General features: G+C 38.0%; 1 protein-coding gene across 3 annotated transcripts in view; it reads left to right on the top strand.

The window, feature by feature from the left end:
* Nucleotides 1-2686, top strand: part of KIF20B (kinesin family member 20B) — a 37453-nt gene extending 34767 nt beyond the window's left edge. For all 3 annotated transcript variants that reach the window (XM_064662853.1, XM_064662851.1, XM_064662852.1), the window contains 2 exons: nucleotides 848-990; nucleotides 2460-2686. In XM_064662853.1, coding sequence (XP_064518923.1) covers nucleotides 848-990; nucleotides 2460-2537 — 221 coding nt within the window. In that variant the 3' untranslated portion in view covers nucleotides 2538-2686. The remainder of the gene's footprint in view (nucleotides 1-847; nucleotides 991-2459) is intronic.
* The last annotated feature ends 12139 nt before the right edge of the window (nucleotides 2687-14825 follow it).

Below are 14825 nucleotides of genomic sequence, written 5' to 3' on the forward strand. Positions count from 1 at the left end.
TAGCCTTGGTAAGGTTAACTACTAGGACTTTCCATTGAAGAATATACTTTTATTCTTTTCCACAGTAAGACATGATCTCTGGATTACTGTGTTTAAAAAAAAAATTAGCAGAAGGCACAAGAAATTGCCAATGTTAAATTCTAAAAGACACTATTACTTATTTGTTTAAAACAAGGTCAGTCGTTATTTAATGTGGGCAGTTGAAATAAGCTCCTGTACCAGCTTGAAAACTTGTCTTGCATCTTTATTTATCTGACATAAGTCAGGTTTGTTTTATTGGTTCCATGAGGACAGCATTTATTACCAATGGAAACCAAATTTAGACTACTCAAAATTTCATCCTTAAAATACTAGACTGAGCAAATGAGTTCTGCTTTATAACCTTTATTACCACGTCCTTTATCTTTTTCCTCTTTGTATAAGAGTATTGTTTGGGATTTCCTATTGCTTTCTAGTGCATACACTCCTCTATAGAGCTAGTACTAATTTGATAAAACTACACAAATATATAGAGAAAATTGACTCTACATTATGCTTGTGTCAGCACAAAGAACTTAAATCTGTTCAATTCAGAAGTCTTTAACTTGCAGCGAGATCTGAATCCTGTTTGTTTTTTAATGTGCTATTTAAATGTGTCCTTTAAACTTTTGCATCTGAAGATACAGAAAGCTGCTTCCAGCTATAGAAAACTGTGGTAGTCAAATACCACTTCTGAATTTTTATATTTGAACTTCAGACTACATTGGTTTCATTTTAAACTGTTTTAATAAAGCTTTCTTTATTCATGAATTTTGAGGCTCACAAAATCAGTAAGACATGTATTTATATGACAAAACTTGTTTTCTAGCAAAGAAGCTGATTGAGACAATAAGCTCTCCCAAGTCTGCAGAACCAGAAAAAGTCAAAGAAGATGAGCTCAAGCCAAAACGAGCTAAGAGAAAGCTGTATTCAACTGACATTTCTTCCCCCCTACATATCCCTGTTTCTTCAGTAAGTGATTACAGGTTACTGTTTTGCCCACTGTAATGTTTTTCTGTAATCTTAGTTTAAAATAAACTAATAGGGGAACAAAACAAATCTGAAGGTTGCAAAAGAGATTTTAAAATAACAACTTACTTTTTAATTCTGCCTAACCATTCCTTTTGGTCTTTTCTTTCTGCTGTTTTACTTAATTTTCTCTATTTTCTCACTTGTCTTCTCTCTTTGACTACTGACTTACTGTATGGGTGATACAACAATCGTGGAGATATCTTTACATTTGGATTCATAGATATCTTAGTTGTAGTATGTGGAGGATTACTTTTTCCTGTGCTACAGCAGTTAAGTCTGAGTTTGTGTTTCCAGTAGCTGCGGTTCGTTTAAGTGTAACATAAAGGGAGAATAGAAATAGAGACCATTAAGGGATCCATAGATTTGGAATAACATGACTGAAATACTAAAGATAAATGTCTGCATGTACAATTAATGTTACAGGGTAAATGAGCACGTAAGGTGGTTTTGAATTCTATTTATGCCCAGCTGATATTTGGGCATAATAGCATCCATGCTTTTCAAAACACAGTTTAAATAGCCTTCTGGATGTGGTTAAATTGTGTTGCCCTGTCTAAGCCAGTCTATAAAAAGCCTTATAGGCCAGAGTTTATGTATTGTTTCTGAAATTCAACTGAATGGTTTTGACAGTAACTATACTGCTGAGAATCTCTTGCTCTGTTGCTTCTGAAGTATATCCCTTCATTCTCTTCAATCCTTTCTTCCCATGCTGTAGTAAGCATTTGCCCATACTAAGATATCCTGTTGAATTTCCTGTAAATTGTATGAATGGATGTTGCAGAAACCAAAATGCTGTCCATAAGAGGAAAACGAAAATGGTAGAAATGCAGAGCAAAAAGAGCAAAGAAGCTTGGAAGTGAATGAAAAAGTAGAAGACTGAATCCTGGAAAAGTCAGAGAAAGCTGTAAAAATTTAAGCTAAAAACTGTGTTTTCTGAACACTTCTTGTATCACGAAATGAGTATTAGGAATTAGAACTGAAAGCTGCTTTCAGATCACATTTTTCTTTGGACTTTGGTATTTGTTCCAGAAAAAAAAAAAGGGATTTTGTGTGTTTCTGGTATTTGTAGCTCATTATGATGCACTAAAATGGTCTCTCTATCCTGGAGACCTCTGACTAAAAGGTAATAGAATCATAGAATTGTAAAGATTGGAAAAGATCTCCAAGATCATTGAGTCCAACTGTTAACCCAGCACCACTGTGTCCACCACTAAAGCATATCCCCCAGGTGATGATTCTACCACTGGGCATCCTATTCCAGTGACTGACCACCCTTTCAGTGAATAAGCAAATTTCATTCTGAAAACAGATTCTGGAGAAAACTATGCTCTTAGTCATACAGGTCTAGAAGTCTATGTCATTTGTCTCTGAAATGCTGAGTAACCATTGTTTAATACCATCTTTTTCAGATCTTTGTAGAACAAAAAGAAAAGGAAAGTGATCATCTAATCATCAAGCGACGGCTACGATCAAGAATAGTAAAATAATCTTACAAACATGCGTTTGTATTTCCTAGCTGGGGCATATTTCCAGCTGATTGTATGTAGGAAGTAATAGATATTTAGTCATGCTTCGACATCTGTATATAGTTGTATAGGATTGTTCTGACTCCATTAAAGTTGAGGCATTCAAGAAAGCTTGTGTGTGAAAATTTTGTTTATTTGTTATTAGGAATGGTGTCTTTGGAAGTACTCATAACTTACCCATTGTGCAGTGAGAGCTATGCCTGCCTATGTGGAATGGTTTTAGTTGCCTTTTTTTTTTTTTTTTTCAGACAGCCTGTATACCCACCATAACTTTGAGTGGAAAAAAATAAGTACACATCAATACTTGTATATCCATAAATTCTTTAAAAAGATTTTAAAAAAATTCTGTCGTGGGACAAAATTAAGAAATTTGCACTATCTGGAGAAATATGTTGTTTTCCATTACTGGTGTTTTAAACTGTTTTGTATTTATTCTTCTAAATTAAGTAATTTAGAAGCATAATATTCTTTCTTTGGGGATTATAATATCAATAAATAATTATAATCTGCTACTAGAAGTGACCCACACTTGGACATTTGACATTTTCTACTCAACTAGAACAGCTACTTTTGATATACTAATGTTTCAGCTTATAATCAGTGACTGAGTAAACATTTAAAACATTTTGGTTCCATCAGTGTGGCATTTACTGAGGTCACAGGCAGTGTATTTCATAGGATCTTGCATTGTTTGAAGAATGGTGATTGTCACTTCCAACTCAGAATATTCTGTGATTCTGTGAAAACCTGCCCGCTTGGGTCTGTGCAAGGCCCGTTACCGTGCGAGCCTTGCCAAGGACCGCAGCCCCCGGGAGGTGGCGCCGGGACATCGCCAGCCGCGACACTGGGAATCAGCTGGGAGTGCAGGGGGCAGGAATGTTTTGCTTTGTTTTAAGCTAACCCACTTTTGATGCCATTTAGCCAAGCTTCATTAAAAAAAAATTGTTCAGAACGGGAGCTTTCAGGACTATATTCCCTTGGTAAAATCCTAGTCCTACAGGTTTTTTTCCTGGTACAACCCTGCCCACCCACAGAGCAAATCAGCACAGAGCCCTGTCACAGAGGGGTTTGTTTCTCAGTTCGGGATCTGAAAGCAAGTATTGGTTTATATGCCCTGATTTCTACTGTAACCGTTCATCTATTGCTGCACACTAACGCTCCACAGGAATTTATATACTTTTCTCTTTTAATGAAGATGAATTTTTCAATGGAAGTATGCTTTATTAGGCAGAACTAGAGGTCCTCTGAGACTCTAGAAAAAAAAGTAAGACACGATGTGTTAAGAAGAATTTGTTTCCAAAGTTGCTGGATTTAATATTTATAGACCTGTGTACTGATGGATAAAGTTGGACTTTTTTCTTTCCTTTTTTTTTCCTTTATTTTTTTTTCTTACAGAGATACTGGCATTTGACAACCATTATTCTGCTATAGGGACTTAGAATGCATTTTGTGTAAGTGCTATAACATTGATTTCTCTTTGAATTATCTACAAGAGTAAGGAATATTTTCAGAAGCAAGCTTTGGCTTATTTTATGACATAAAAATGCCAGACTGTACCCTTCTTGGTGTGTACTGAGGCTTCTGTGTGCTCTCAGATTGCTGCTGAAAGATAAGTTCTGAAATTCTTATCTAGGAACAAAGACTCTTTTTGAGTTTAACTGAAAGACAAGGTTTTTCAGTTCATTAAATAACTAGAAGATTTGAGAGGAATGAGCTTGCACACATTTCAATTAATTTCCAACTTTTTAGTGTGTTTTAAAAAGGACTCCTTTTAATCATAGATGAATTGCTGATGTGATGCATCAGTGCTTGTTTCGTGTCAGATTGGAGAGAAAAAAAAATCTGGCTAAAAAAGTGGATAAAGGAGAGGTAGCAAGTGTAGATAAAATAGCTCAGTACAATAAAAAGCATGACTATTTTAGCCCTCCTTAAAATACTGTACCTTATGAGCAGTATACTTCATCTTGGAGACCTTATATACAGTGGATAATTCTGACTGTACGTTTGGAGAAAGTTGTCCAGCTATCCTTCTGTGGCCATGACTAATCAAGGAAGGTTTAGATGTTCTTTCCTTATCATCTGTGAACAATATCCCCTAAATAGTATTTCTGCTCTGACGTGTGTTAGTGCCTCAAAGCAGCACCAAAATGATTGCACAGGCTCTGTGCAAAACCCCAAATACCAATCTTCCCCTCAATGACCTTTAAAACTTTTTGTGTAGCCAGATGAGTCAGTCGAAAGGTTCTTGGCTGGCAACATGCCTGCATGCCATCTCCTATGGATTTAATTTTTCAAAGAATAGAAGCATGGAATGAAGCTGACATGAGTGACTGCTTGAGTGTGCTTGACAGAAGCCTTTAAAGCAGCTGGTAATAGAACGATATGGGTTTATTTCCTGAAGAAGAGAAAATCATAGTATTTTTTGCTGTACAAACTAGCTTTTTCCTTGCTTGTAGACTTGTGATATCCAGGTTTGTATTCTGGAGAAAAAGGATTGGTGGAAAAAAACAGGGAAAATACGTGCTTATGTTTAGTTACCTCATTAAGTTTGCTGCTTGGTGTTAACCAGACACTTCTGCATGTGGATGCCAATGTGGAAGTTAGTACTGATCTTGAGAGGGATCATAGAATCGTGATCCCTGGAGAGACAGACAGCTACTGCACAAGTACTAAAACAAGGAATTTATAGAAGTAGGTGCATCTGAAATTGTCCTTATCAGGTTTTTTTAATCTGTTCCACACGTAACAGTTATAACAGTGTTTGGACTGTGTCAGAAACTGGTTTGAAAAGTTTGATTTGACCTACCATTAGAGGATGCATCAGTGTTTTACTCTGCAGGGAAGGGTGTGTTCTACATCTGTCCCATACTACTTGTTTTGATTTGGGGTTTAGGATAGCACTGGAAAGGGGGAAAAATTAATATTAGCAGGGGGGATAAAAGTACCTAGAAAAAAAGGAATTCAGTCATATAAAAACCGTTATATCCTTTTAGTATTGTGACCTGAACAAATGTTTCTAGTTGGCAGCAGAGTACCTCAGGACCAGATTACAAACTCAAACACTGTGACTGGAAGTGATTGTGAGGCCTTTGAAACTGACTGTGATTAACTGCAATCTGCAAATTACTTAAGCTAATGTTTCCCTTCTAGAAATTTGGAAGCTATTGACCATGTGACATTAGAGACAGAGGCATAGTAGGGATGGCAGTGAACAATTTGGAACAAGAGATGTTACCTGAGCTCTCACCTGTATCAAACATTTCATAAAATGTGATTATATCACAGAAGCACTGTTTTTTTTTAAAACAGCATTTTCAACACGAGAACAGCCTAACTGATAGTTTCCGCTGTACAAAAAACCCCTACAGTAGTGTATTTACTGTACTGATCTTGTGCTCTGCTGCTACAAAATTGACCTTTTATAAAATGTCACAGTGTTTGGTGAATCTCAGACTTAATTGTGTGCATTTTCATAATGCATAACAGGCAGGGAAAATAAGTTGCTTCACTAAAAAAAAAAAGGAGTAATTGAAACATTTAACATAGCTATTTTATCAGTTTGACACCCTCTGACATTTAACTGCTGTAACTTAATAATAGGGTATCATACAAAACTATCGGCAATTTTTTGAGTCACTGTGTTGTCACTGAGTTCTATCTGAGCTGAGGCTTTGTGAGGTGATGAGGGCAAGAGAGATGTTATTACTATACAAATTTATTTCAGCACTCCTCTTTTTCCTCTTAGATTTTCCTAGCAAACTAGAGTAGTGGCTCATTTCTCTTTCTCTAACCCTCTGAGGTGCTAGTGTTCTCATCCAGAGCTGCACTACAGTCAGCTAAGGAACAGATAAACTGTCTGGCTTCTCATTTCTGCAAAACCTCTGAACTCCCTACTGCTCAGTGATGAGTGGAGTAAAATTACCTGCACTTACTCCCTGCTATACCAGCCTTTTAGCATTTAACTTTTCAGTTTTTGATGAATTATTTAGACCATGTCACTGATTCCAGAGGAACTGACATCTAAATGCAAGAAGGGAGCCTCAGGCTTTGTTCCCCACACATGAGGTCACAACCTCACCCTCTGAAACAGATTTTACAATCACGATCCGAGTGTTTCCTTATTGGAAGAAATGTTTGTGACCATCTGTGGGAACAGATAGGTTTCAGTGACAGTTGAGATGCTGCTGCACAGGTTGACATCCTCCCTTCTTCACACAAGAAACTCTGTTTTTATCACCATGATGATTTGGACATGTTTTATCTGTATCTTTGTATCTGAGATTTAAGATCTTGATGAGGAAGAGGTATTTGGGGAAAAGATGAAAAAATCTGTGCCTTTACTCTCTACCGAAGGAGTGCACTGCTTCTGTGATAGGAAAGTCTTTGAAAAGCGGCTTTGAAGCAATCTTTTGCTTTGAGCATTGCTGGGTTTTGAAGTAAAGGCGATGACTGAATTCCTGAGGAAAGTGGTTTTATAGAGACACCTCTGTGTTCATGGGTATTTGAAAAAGTCACTTACTCCTCTCTTGGCAGGGAGGAACGTCACTAGTCCTGATCTGATATCATTAAATGTGATGCTCATATAGATACATGAATAAGATGTGTTCCTCTTAGGAAAAGAACACAACTGTTCCTGTTGAACATCCCAGGAAATGCTTCATTTTTTAAAGTGTTTCTGTTTTTCCTTAACTGTGATGAGACGCCAGGAGAAAGAGTCTACCTTATAGTCACCCATTTAAGTTCTCCTCTTATGACATGTAAATCACCCAGCACTCAGCTTCCAGAGCGCTGGACTCTCTGCAGCCACTAAGAAACAGTCTTGGACTGCTTGCTTTCCACGGTTCAAAGAATAATTTTGAAATTGGGAAAGTGATTGCTTTGTGGAAACTCTGTGTGTGAGATGTTCTAGATGTCTTTCTTTCCAAGTGGTTTAGCCAGCAAAAACATATTATCAAAATAATAAATTTGGAAAATCCTTGTTTTTCAAACAACAATTTCAACTGTTTTGAAATACAATTCTGCAGAAAATGCTTTGAGCTTATTTTATGTCATCTTTTTAAGCATATGATATCGACATGTGAAATACCATGTGGTATTAATTTCCACTAGCATCTATTAATAATGTTAAGATGATCAAATAGATTCTCTCACCACTAATATTGACTGTTAAACTTCTTGCTTATAAAAAACACCCATTGAAGTGCTGACTCCTGCAGACACTGCTTAAGCAAATTCAGAACACTGAGTTCCCAGCAGGAAATCACTTGGACAATCTTACACAAAGAAAGTTTTCTCTTCCTTGTAAATTAAACTTCATAAACACAGTTGGACTCTAGTGATGCAAATGAGTAGTAAAAAACAAAATAGCAAGTACAGTCAGTCTCTCTGATTCTCATGACAACTTTTCAGAGAAAACCCTCAAAGTTGTATTTCACTTAAGGAGTGACTCCTGTTTGCTAACACAATAAATGTAACTGAGGAATTACTTGCTGGTGTTATCAGAGATTCATTGACAGGCAAATGCTGACAAGGTAATTTTATTAGAGAGCTGGAGAAGCTGTTGGCAGGAGCACAAATGTTAGACTGCCTCAGGTGTTTTGAATAGTTTTTCACTGATGGTTGCTTAGTCTCTGCAGTGCTTCTTTATAGCACTCCAAACAATGAAGGAAAGAAAAACAAATTAATTAAGCGAAAGTGTCACATTTCTAGCCTCCTGCCCTTAGTGATCACCACAAACCTTTGACACAAAGCAGTTCTGCAAGTCTGTCACCACAATTTAGCATCAACTTTCTCTTGCTCACTGTAATGGTGTCAGTGCCTTCAGGACCGGAGAAACCTCCTGGAGCTCCATCAGTGGCCAGTGCGAACAAAAACCAGCATGGTAGGAATCTGAATTCCTATTTCTCTCCAGTTTGGTCTGTATTCTGTCAAAAACATTCCCTGAAAGTTGTGAATTTATCCATGAAGCTAAGAAAGATAAGAATGTGAGGCTATAAATCTGAGATGGAATTATCAAAGTTGCCCATCAGCAAAAAGACTTTCTACAGTCAGTGATGTAATTTTCCTGTAACAGAGATTAGCAGTGTCTGCAGGCTGCCAGGTGCCACCTCTGTTAGACAGGTACGACAAAAGCACAAAAGAATAGCACACCTCTGGAAAGGATAAAGCTAATTCTTAACTTCAACACTGGCTGCAGTCAACTTTTGTGGGAAACAATCCTTGGAAAATGTCCTACATTGCATATCTCTGTGAGATTTATTTTCCTCTTTTAAACGACCTGAACTTCAGAAATCATCTAGGCGTAAATATTTCACATTTGTTTTGATCTTGCTGACTTCAAATGCCTTTCGTGTATTTTTTGTATTTTGACTGTTTCAGTAAGCTTAACAACAGAAAATTAAGGGAAAAATAGAGTGGATAATCTACATGAAAAGTTAGGGATTACTGAGTGGAGTCAAAATGTCCTAAAGAAAGGGAAAAAAAGGAAAAAACTGTAGAAATAAGAAACTGGAATAGAGTTGGATCAGATGATTCTCAAGAATCGTGTTTCTGATCCATGACAGACAGTAGCCCCATCCAGTATCACAGCCCTTCAGAACTGGAGTCCAGACCCTTCTGGAAATCTAATCCAAGAACTTTTTATCCTCAGATTTCTCTGTCCTCTGGATCTCTTTGCTGCAATATCATTTCAATATTCCTTGTTCTGTCCTCAAAGGATATAACCCCTTTATAAATACTTTAAAGTATTTAAAGATTATATTTCATGTTCTCTAATGTTCAGGCTTTCTTGTAAGGTCATGTTTTCTAGATGTCTGCACATTCTCTGTGCTCTCCTTGTGTTATCCCCATTCCAGGGCAGGGCAGGGTCTCCTGGTCACCATCACAACCCAGCTCCACCTGCTTCAGGTCTTCACGGCGTGTTAAATTCTGCTGGATCTGGAGTTTGTGCTAAAACTTGTGATATTTTGTTATAGCTATGATGGACCAAAGTTAAAGACAGAACAAGATCTGTAACTAGAGGTAATGTCTTTGAGATAGTTTTTAGATTGACAGGTGTTTCTGGAACAGATACCCTGTGCCCCTGCTGTCACTTTCTTCTCTCTGGTTTGAGGAAGGAATTGGCTCAGCACAGGAACGGACAACTCCCACAGCTACAGTGGGAGCACAGACGAGCTGGGGGATGTGGCTGGGTGTGGAGCAGGAGGATTGCTACATGGGTCCTTGAGCCTGTCCATCATCTCATCTGTGCTGATGACCAGTAGGTACCTTGCGCTCTCTTTCAGCTTGAACTGTCACACAGGTGACATAAACGTTTAATGGTTGTAGGTGTCAGCAGTCTGTGACTGGCTTTTGCTGGAGATTGATTTGGAGGTGACCACCAGCATCTTTCTTCCCAGAGTACTGTAATCCCATGCCTGATACTGTGGGCTAGAAAGGCTGAGTAGGGTGAGGGGTCTTGGCTCTGAGAAAATGTCTTGTGCCATGGTGCAACAGGGGCATTTACCTCTTCACAGGGGACTGGGATGGGTTTAGATGTCATTTTGGCTGTGAGAGAATAGCTTCTTGCTTTAGTGGAGCTTTTGTAATCCCAGGGGAGGTTTAAATGTGTTTTCTCCAGAGACAAATATTTGCTACATAGGATGAGACTTATGTACTTACGAGGAAAAGGCTAGCAAAGTAATTTTCATCTGTTTTTAACAATGAGATTCCAGGCTCTCCAAGGATAAAAACCAGTAGATAAAATCTGTAAATGACCATAAAAATTCTCTCTATCAAGAGATTTAATTTATGTAAACAGCATAATTTTACTCTGTAGAGAGACTAAAAAAGAATTGTTGCAAGATGTGCTCCACCCTTCATTTTCCAATGTTAGAAGATAAAACTTAAGGTAAATATTTTTCACTAGAAAAAAGATCAATTCTCAGGAAATGCTGTCATCAGACTCCTCTAGGACAGAACAAGGTTATTCTATTAATTATAGTTCCAGTCCTTTGTTTTACTGATGTCAAAGTCTTTATCCAGAAGATTCCACCTCAATGAACATCTGAAGACAAGTCATGGAGCATTACAAACTTCATGTTTCTGCTTTCAAATACAGAACATACAGAGAGCTATTTATGTCTCTGGGCAGTTGTAGTGTGCTCCTCCAGAGCAAATCTTAGTTTTTCTCACCCGAGATTCAAGATGCTTCAGCTAACAATCTGCTGTGAGCACTGCTGTATGAGATGTGGGGTTCTGCTGATTTAGTGGGCAGGATCAGCTGGTGACAGGGCCCACAGATGACAGGAGAAAACAGAGGAGCACAGCTGTGAATGTAGGGAGGGAGGATCAGGATGTCTTCTGTCCAGTAGTACTGTATTCTGTTTTTTGAATTAAGGCTGGAGTTTCACCAAGACTATTGCAGTCAGCAGCAGAGGCACATCTGGCCAAATTTATCCAGTCTGTGGGAGGAGCAAACTGTATGAAATGCAAAGAGGATGAAAAGGCCAGAGGGGAGGAGGAGTGTGGGGAGCACTCTGTACCAGCCATGTTTTCTGTGAAAACTAACAATCCCCCCTAATGTTATCAGACTTTTCTTAGCATGCACCAGGTGTATTACAGATAGCAGAAAGAATATTATCAATCACCTTGGAAAGTTGTTATATGTTCTGCCCATTATCCCTGTCCTTTCCCCTTTTGCTTCACTTAATTTCCATCTCTGAGTTTATTTTTCTGTCCATATGTCTCTTTCTAGATATCTGAATTGGCTCACACTAGAATTTCAGGTACAGTTTCACATTAAAAAGGCAATAAAATTTTTCGCTCTTAGTTTCTTGGTGATGGTTGGCTAGTTGTGCCCTTGGTGTCTCAGGTGTTAAGGGAATAGGGTAGAAATTATGGAAAAGAATTCTAACAGGATGCTAAAAAGTTTACTCAGTGTAGAAATAATAAGAAATAAAGTTCGTATTTCTGAAGAGCTAATGTTCTCCTGACTTACTTGAAACAGCTGATACCTTGTAACATTATTTCTGAGATGGAGGTAGACAACAGCATCTGTACTTACAATCTTCAAATAAGCATTGATATATTGATAAATCTATAGAAACACTATATACATAGAAATGAAACTATGTAAAAATGAGAACTGTAGATTTTTGGTAAAGGATACCTCTGAATATGCTTCAGGCAGTATATTGTGTGAGTACAACATTTGTACTGCTGTTCATAACAGTTTTGGGGAGAAGTCTCCCTGAATTCTTGTGATTTGCTCGTTCCCTGAAGCGTGCTGAAGTCTCAGACTTTATATAGTTTAAGCTTCTGCTCCCCTCAGACTCCCCATGGAGATAATCCAAAGAGTTCTGTGAAAACACAGCAAGCAGTCAGCAGCTGATAGTCTCAGAATATTTATCAGTGCTGAAGGCACATTCTTGTCTCCAGGGTAAGTGAGAACTGCTAATCTTCTAGGCTTTAGCAAACTCTTTTGGGGCTCTCAGATAAATTAGTTTCTGTGCAGCCCATCAGTGGTCCCTTCTTAGGTTTATACTGGCCATAAAACAAGAGCTTTCTCTGGCACTACCCTCACCACAGCCATGCAGAAGAAGGAAGAGATTGCACCAAATTCTACAAAGAAAAGCCTTTCCTTCCAATGCAGTTTTTGCTTTAGTTAAAATATGTTGAAGTACAAACAAAGCAAGGAAACTCCTGCTGGCACTGCCTGATAAGACTGAGCTGAGTGGTTGCTCTCTTACAGTGTTTGGGGATGGGATAGGTACACTCCTTTTTCAACCTGGTTACAGGTTTTCTCCTCCATGGTTGTACCTACAATTATCTGGGAAAGGTGGAAAGGACAGTTGAAGTGCCTTGCTAGGGCCTTACTCAGAGTTTAAGCCACAGACTGTCTGTTTTACCCAAATACAGATGATTGCTGGTTTACTCTACCTTAGGACTTGACAGGCACACATATTAGTGCCTGTGGAACAGTGCTCATATAGATCTAACAACTAATGTCTCTAATGTGGACACCTTGGTCACTTATCTGAACTGCATTGAAAACTACTTCAGGAAAGATCATATGGCTCCACCTTCATCTCAGCCCACTTGATCTCCCTTCTAGAAGCTTATGTTAAGTGATATACAAATAAAATTATGATGCAAAGCCCTATACTGGTAAAAGATTTACAGGTTATGTGTGAAGTATTATTCTGGCTTGAATTCCCTTATAATCTGATGTGTGCTGAGGTGTGCACCTTGGTAAATATTTTTCTCTTAGAAAACTTATAAATAATTGTAGAAGAAAATCTATCTTTGAGTCAAAAAAAAAGAGATATAAAGTGCGGTGTGAATTAGATAATTTTTTGTATTTGGCAGTATTTGTATTTTAACTGAAACCCCTTGGAAAAACACACAGGAAGCTATCTTTGAAAAATCTAGGAGCATCCCAACTTTCAGCTAAACTTTCTTCTTCATCGAGTTCAGTGTCCTGATTTCCATTAATGAGTGGAAGAAAGGATTCTTGGAAAATGTCTGTGTCCAAAGGAGTTAATCTGAGGCAGTTTACAGATAAGATTTATTTGAATTTTTTCTAAATTCAGATTTTTATCAAATTCCTTTTTATTTTTCAGGATGTTTCAGCACCGAGAAAAAAACCAACCACACCAACAAAATACCTAAAGCGTTCATGCCTGTGCATTGGGGAAAGAAAAAGAATTTTAAACTCCAAATTTGATTATGGTGGTCAAATCTTTGCTCTGTCTGATTTGTTAGCATATTTTTACAGCTGTTCTCAGTTAAGCCAATTACTCACAAATCCTTTAAACAACCCAGTGTCATGGAGCACAGATCAAGTTCCCTCTCATTTAATTATAGCTGCTACACTATATGGTATAATTGGATCTTCAGGAGAATTTCCCTCTGTGTCATGGAGGATAGGAAAAAGCAGCCTGACCTCAAAATCAGATGTAAATGGCTAGAAAGGGGCTGTAATCATGTGCTAAAATTTCCTTTAAGAGTCTGAAAATTATAGATTCTTTCTAAACTTAAAGTTTTAGCTGTGTAGTTTGTTTGGGGTTTTTTGGGGGGGTTATTTGTTTGTTTGTTTGTTTGTTTGTTGTTATGGTCTTTTTTTTAACATCTTGAATTCCCATTTTATAATATTTCATTGTTTACTACTGAATTTGAGAATCCTGGAACTGAGGTGGCCTTCTGTCAACAATTTCAGGCATAGCTGTTGGTTTTATTTTTTTTTTCTGGAAAATTATTAAATTTGAATATGTCACAGAAGAAATGAGGCCCCTAGGGGAGAGAGAAGGTAAATTGATATGATATTCCCAATGCAGAATTCTGCTGGCCCTAATGTTAGAACTATGGACACCATCTCATGGAGTGTTTGGACAGAGCTGATTACAAAGGTGTCTTGAATGTCTTGTCAGTGTGACACACACAGATGTAAATGTGCAGGGAAAAGAAAAAACCCCTTATTTCATTCACTCCAAGGTGCCCTACTGTAAACTGTATTTTCCTTGTCCATGTTATCTCTACCTCTAACAGGTCTTGGTACAGTTGGAAATGGGGCTCAGAGAATTAAGTGAAATTTCCCTTGTGTTCAATTTAAATAGGCAAAGTACAATTCAAACTAAACACAAATGCAAGGAGCAGTAGACAGACATTTTATGAAAATGAATGGCTGTTTGAAGGCACAAGCAGTGCATGATTTCTCTCCATAGTGTGAAATTGGTTTTGCTGCCTTTCCTTCAGGCAGTCCCTGGAGTGTTTTTGGACTTGCAGAAGACATATCCTATTGGTTTTGTTCTGTATTTTCCACACTGATCCCTTAAGGATTTTAGCCCATTGCTGTGTATCTTTCTCTGAAGAGCACAGAAGGTCTGCACAGTGTCTCCTGTCAATGAGGAAATTCCCAAAATGGATGTCATCCTGCATCCTGCTCACATCTTTCTGGGCAGGGAGGGACATGTCTTCTTCCACTGTCACCCTGAGCAGGGCTAAGAGCGCAGAAGGCTGATAGACTCTGGCTCTGACCTGAACAGCAAGGAATTATCAACTCTTTCGAGGGAGTATCTGTAATGTAAACCAAATAGCATTACAGTTCTTAACACTATAATCTATCAATGATAGGGAAACATGGCAATTTACAGAAGGGTTCAGCACCTTATACCTACATCATTTGATCCATGATTGCAAGGCAGATTCTACCAGTAGAGGAAAAATTGCCCCTGAATTCAGTTTCTGATCAGTTTAGCAGTTTTTCTTTAC

Source organism: Pseudopipra pipra, chromosome 8 (assembly GCF_036250125.1).
Source record: "Pseudopipra pipra isolate bDixPip1 chromosome 8, bDixPip1.hap1, whole genome shotgun sequence".
Lineage (NCBI taxonomy): Eukaryota > Metazoa > Chordata > Aves > Passeriformes > Pipridae > Pseudopipra > Pseudopipra pipra.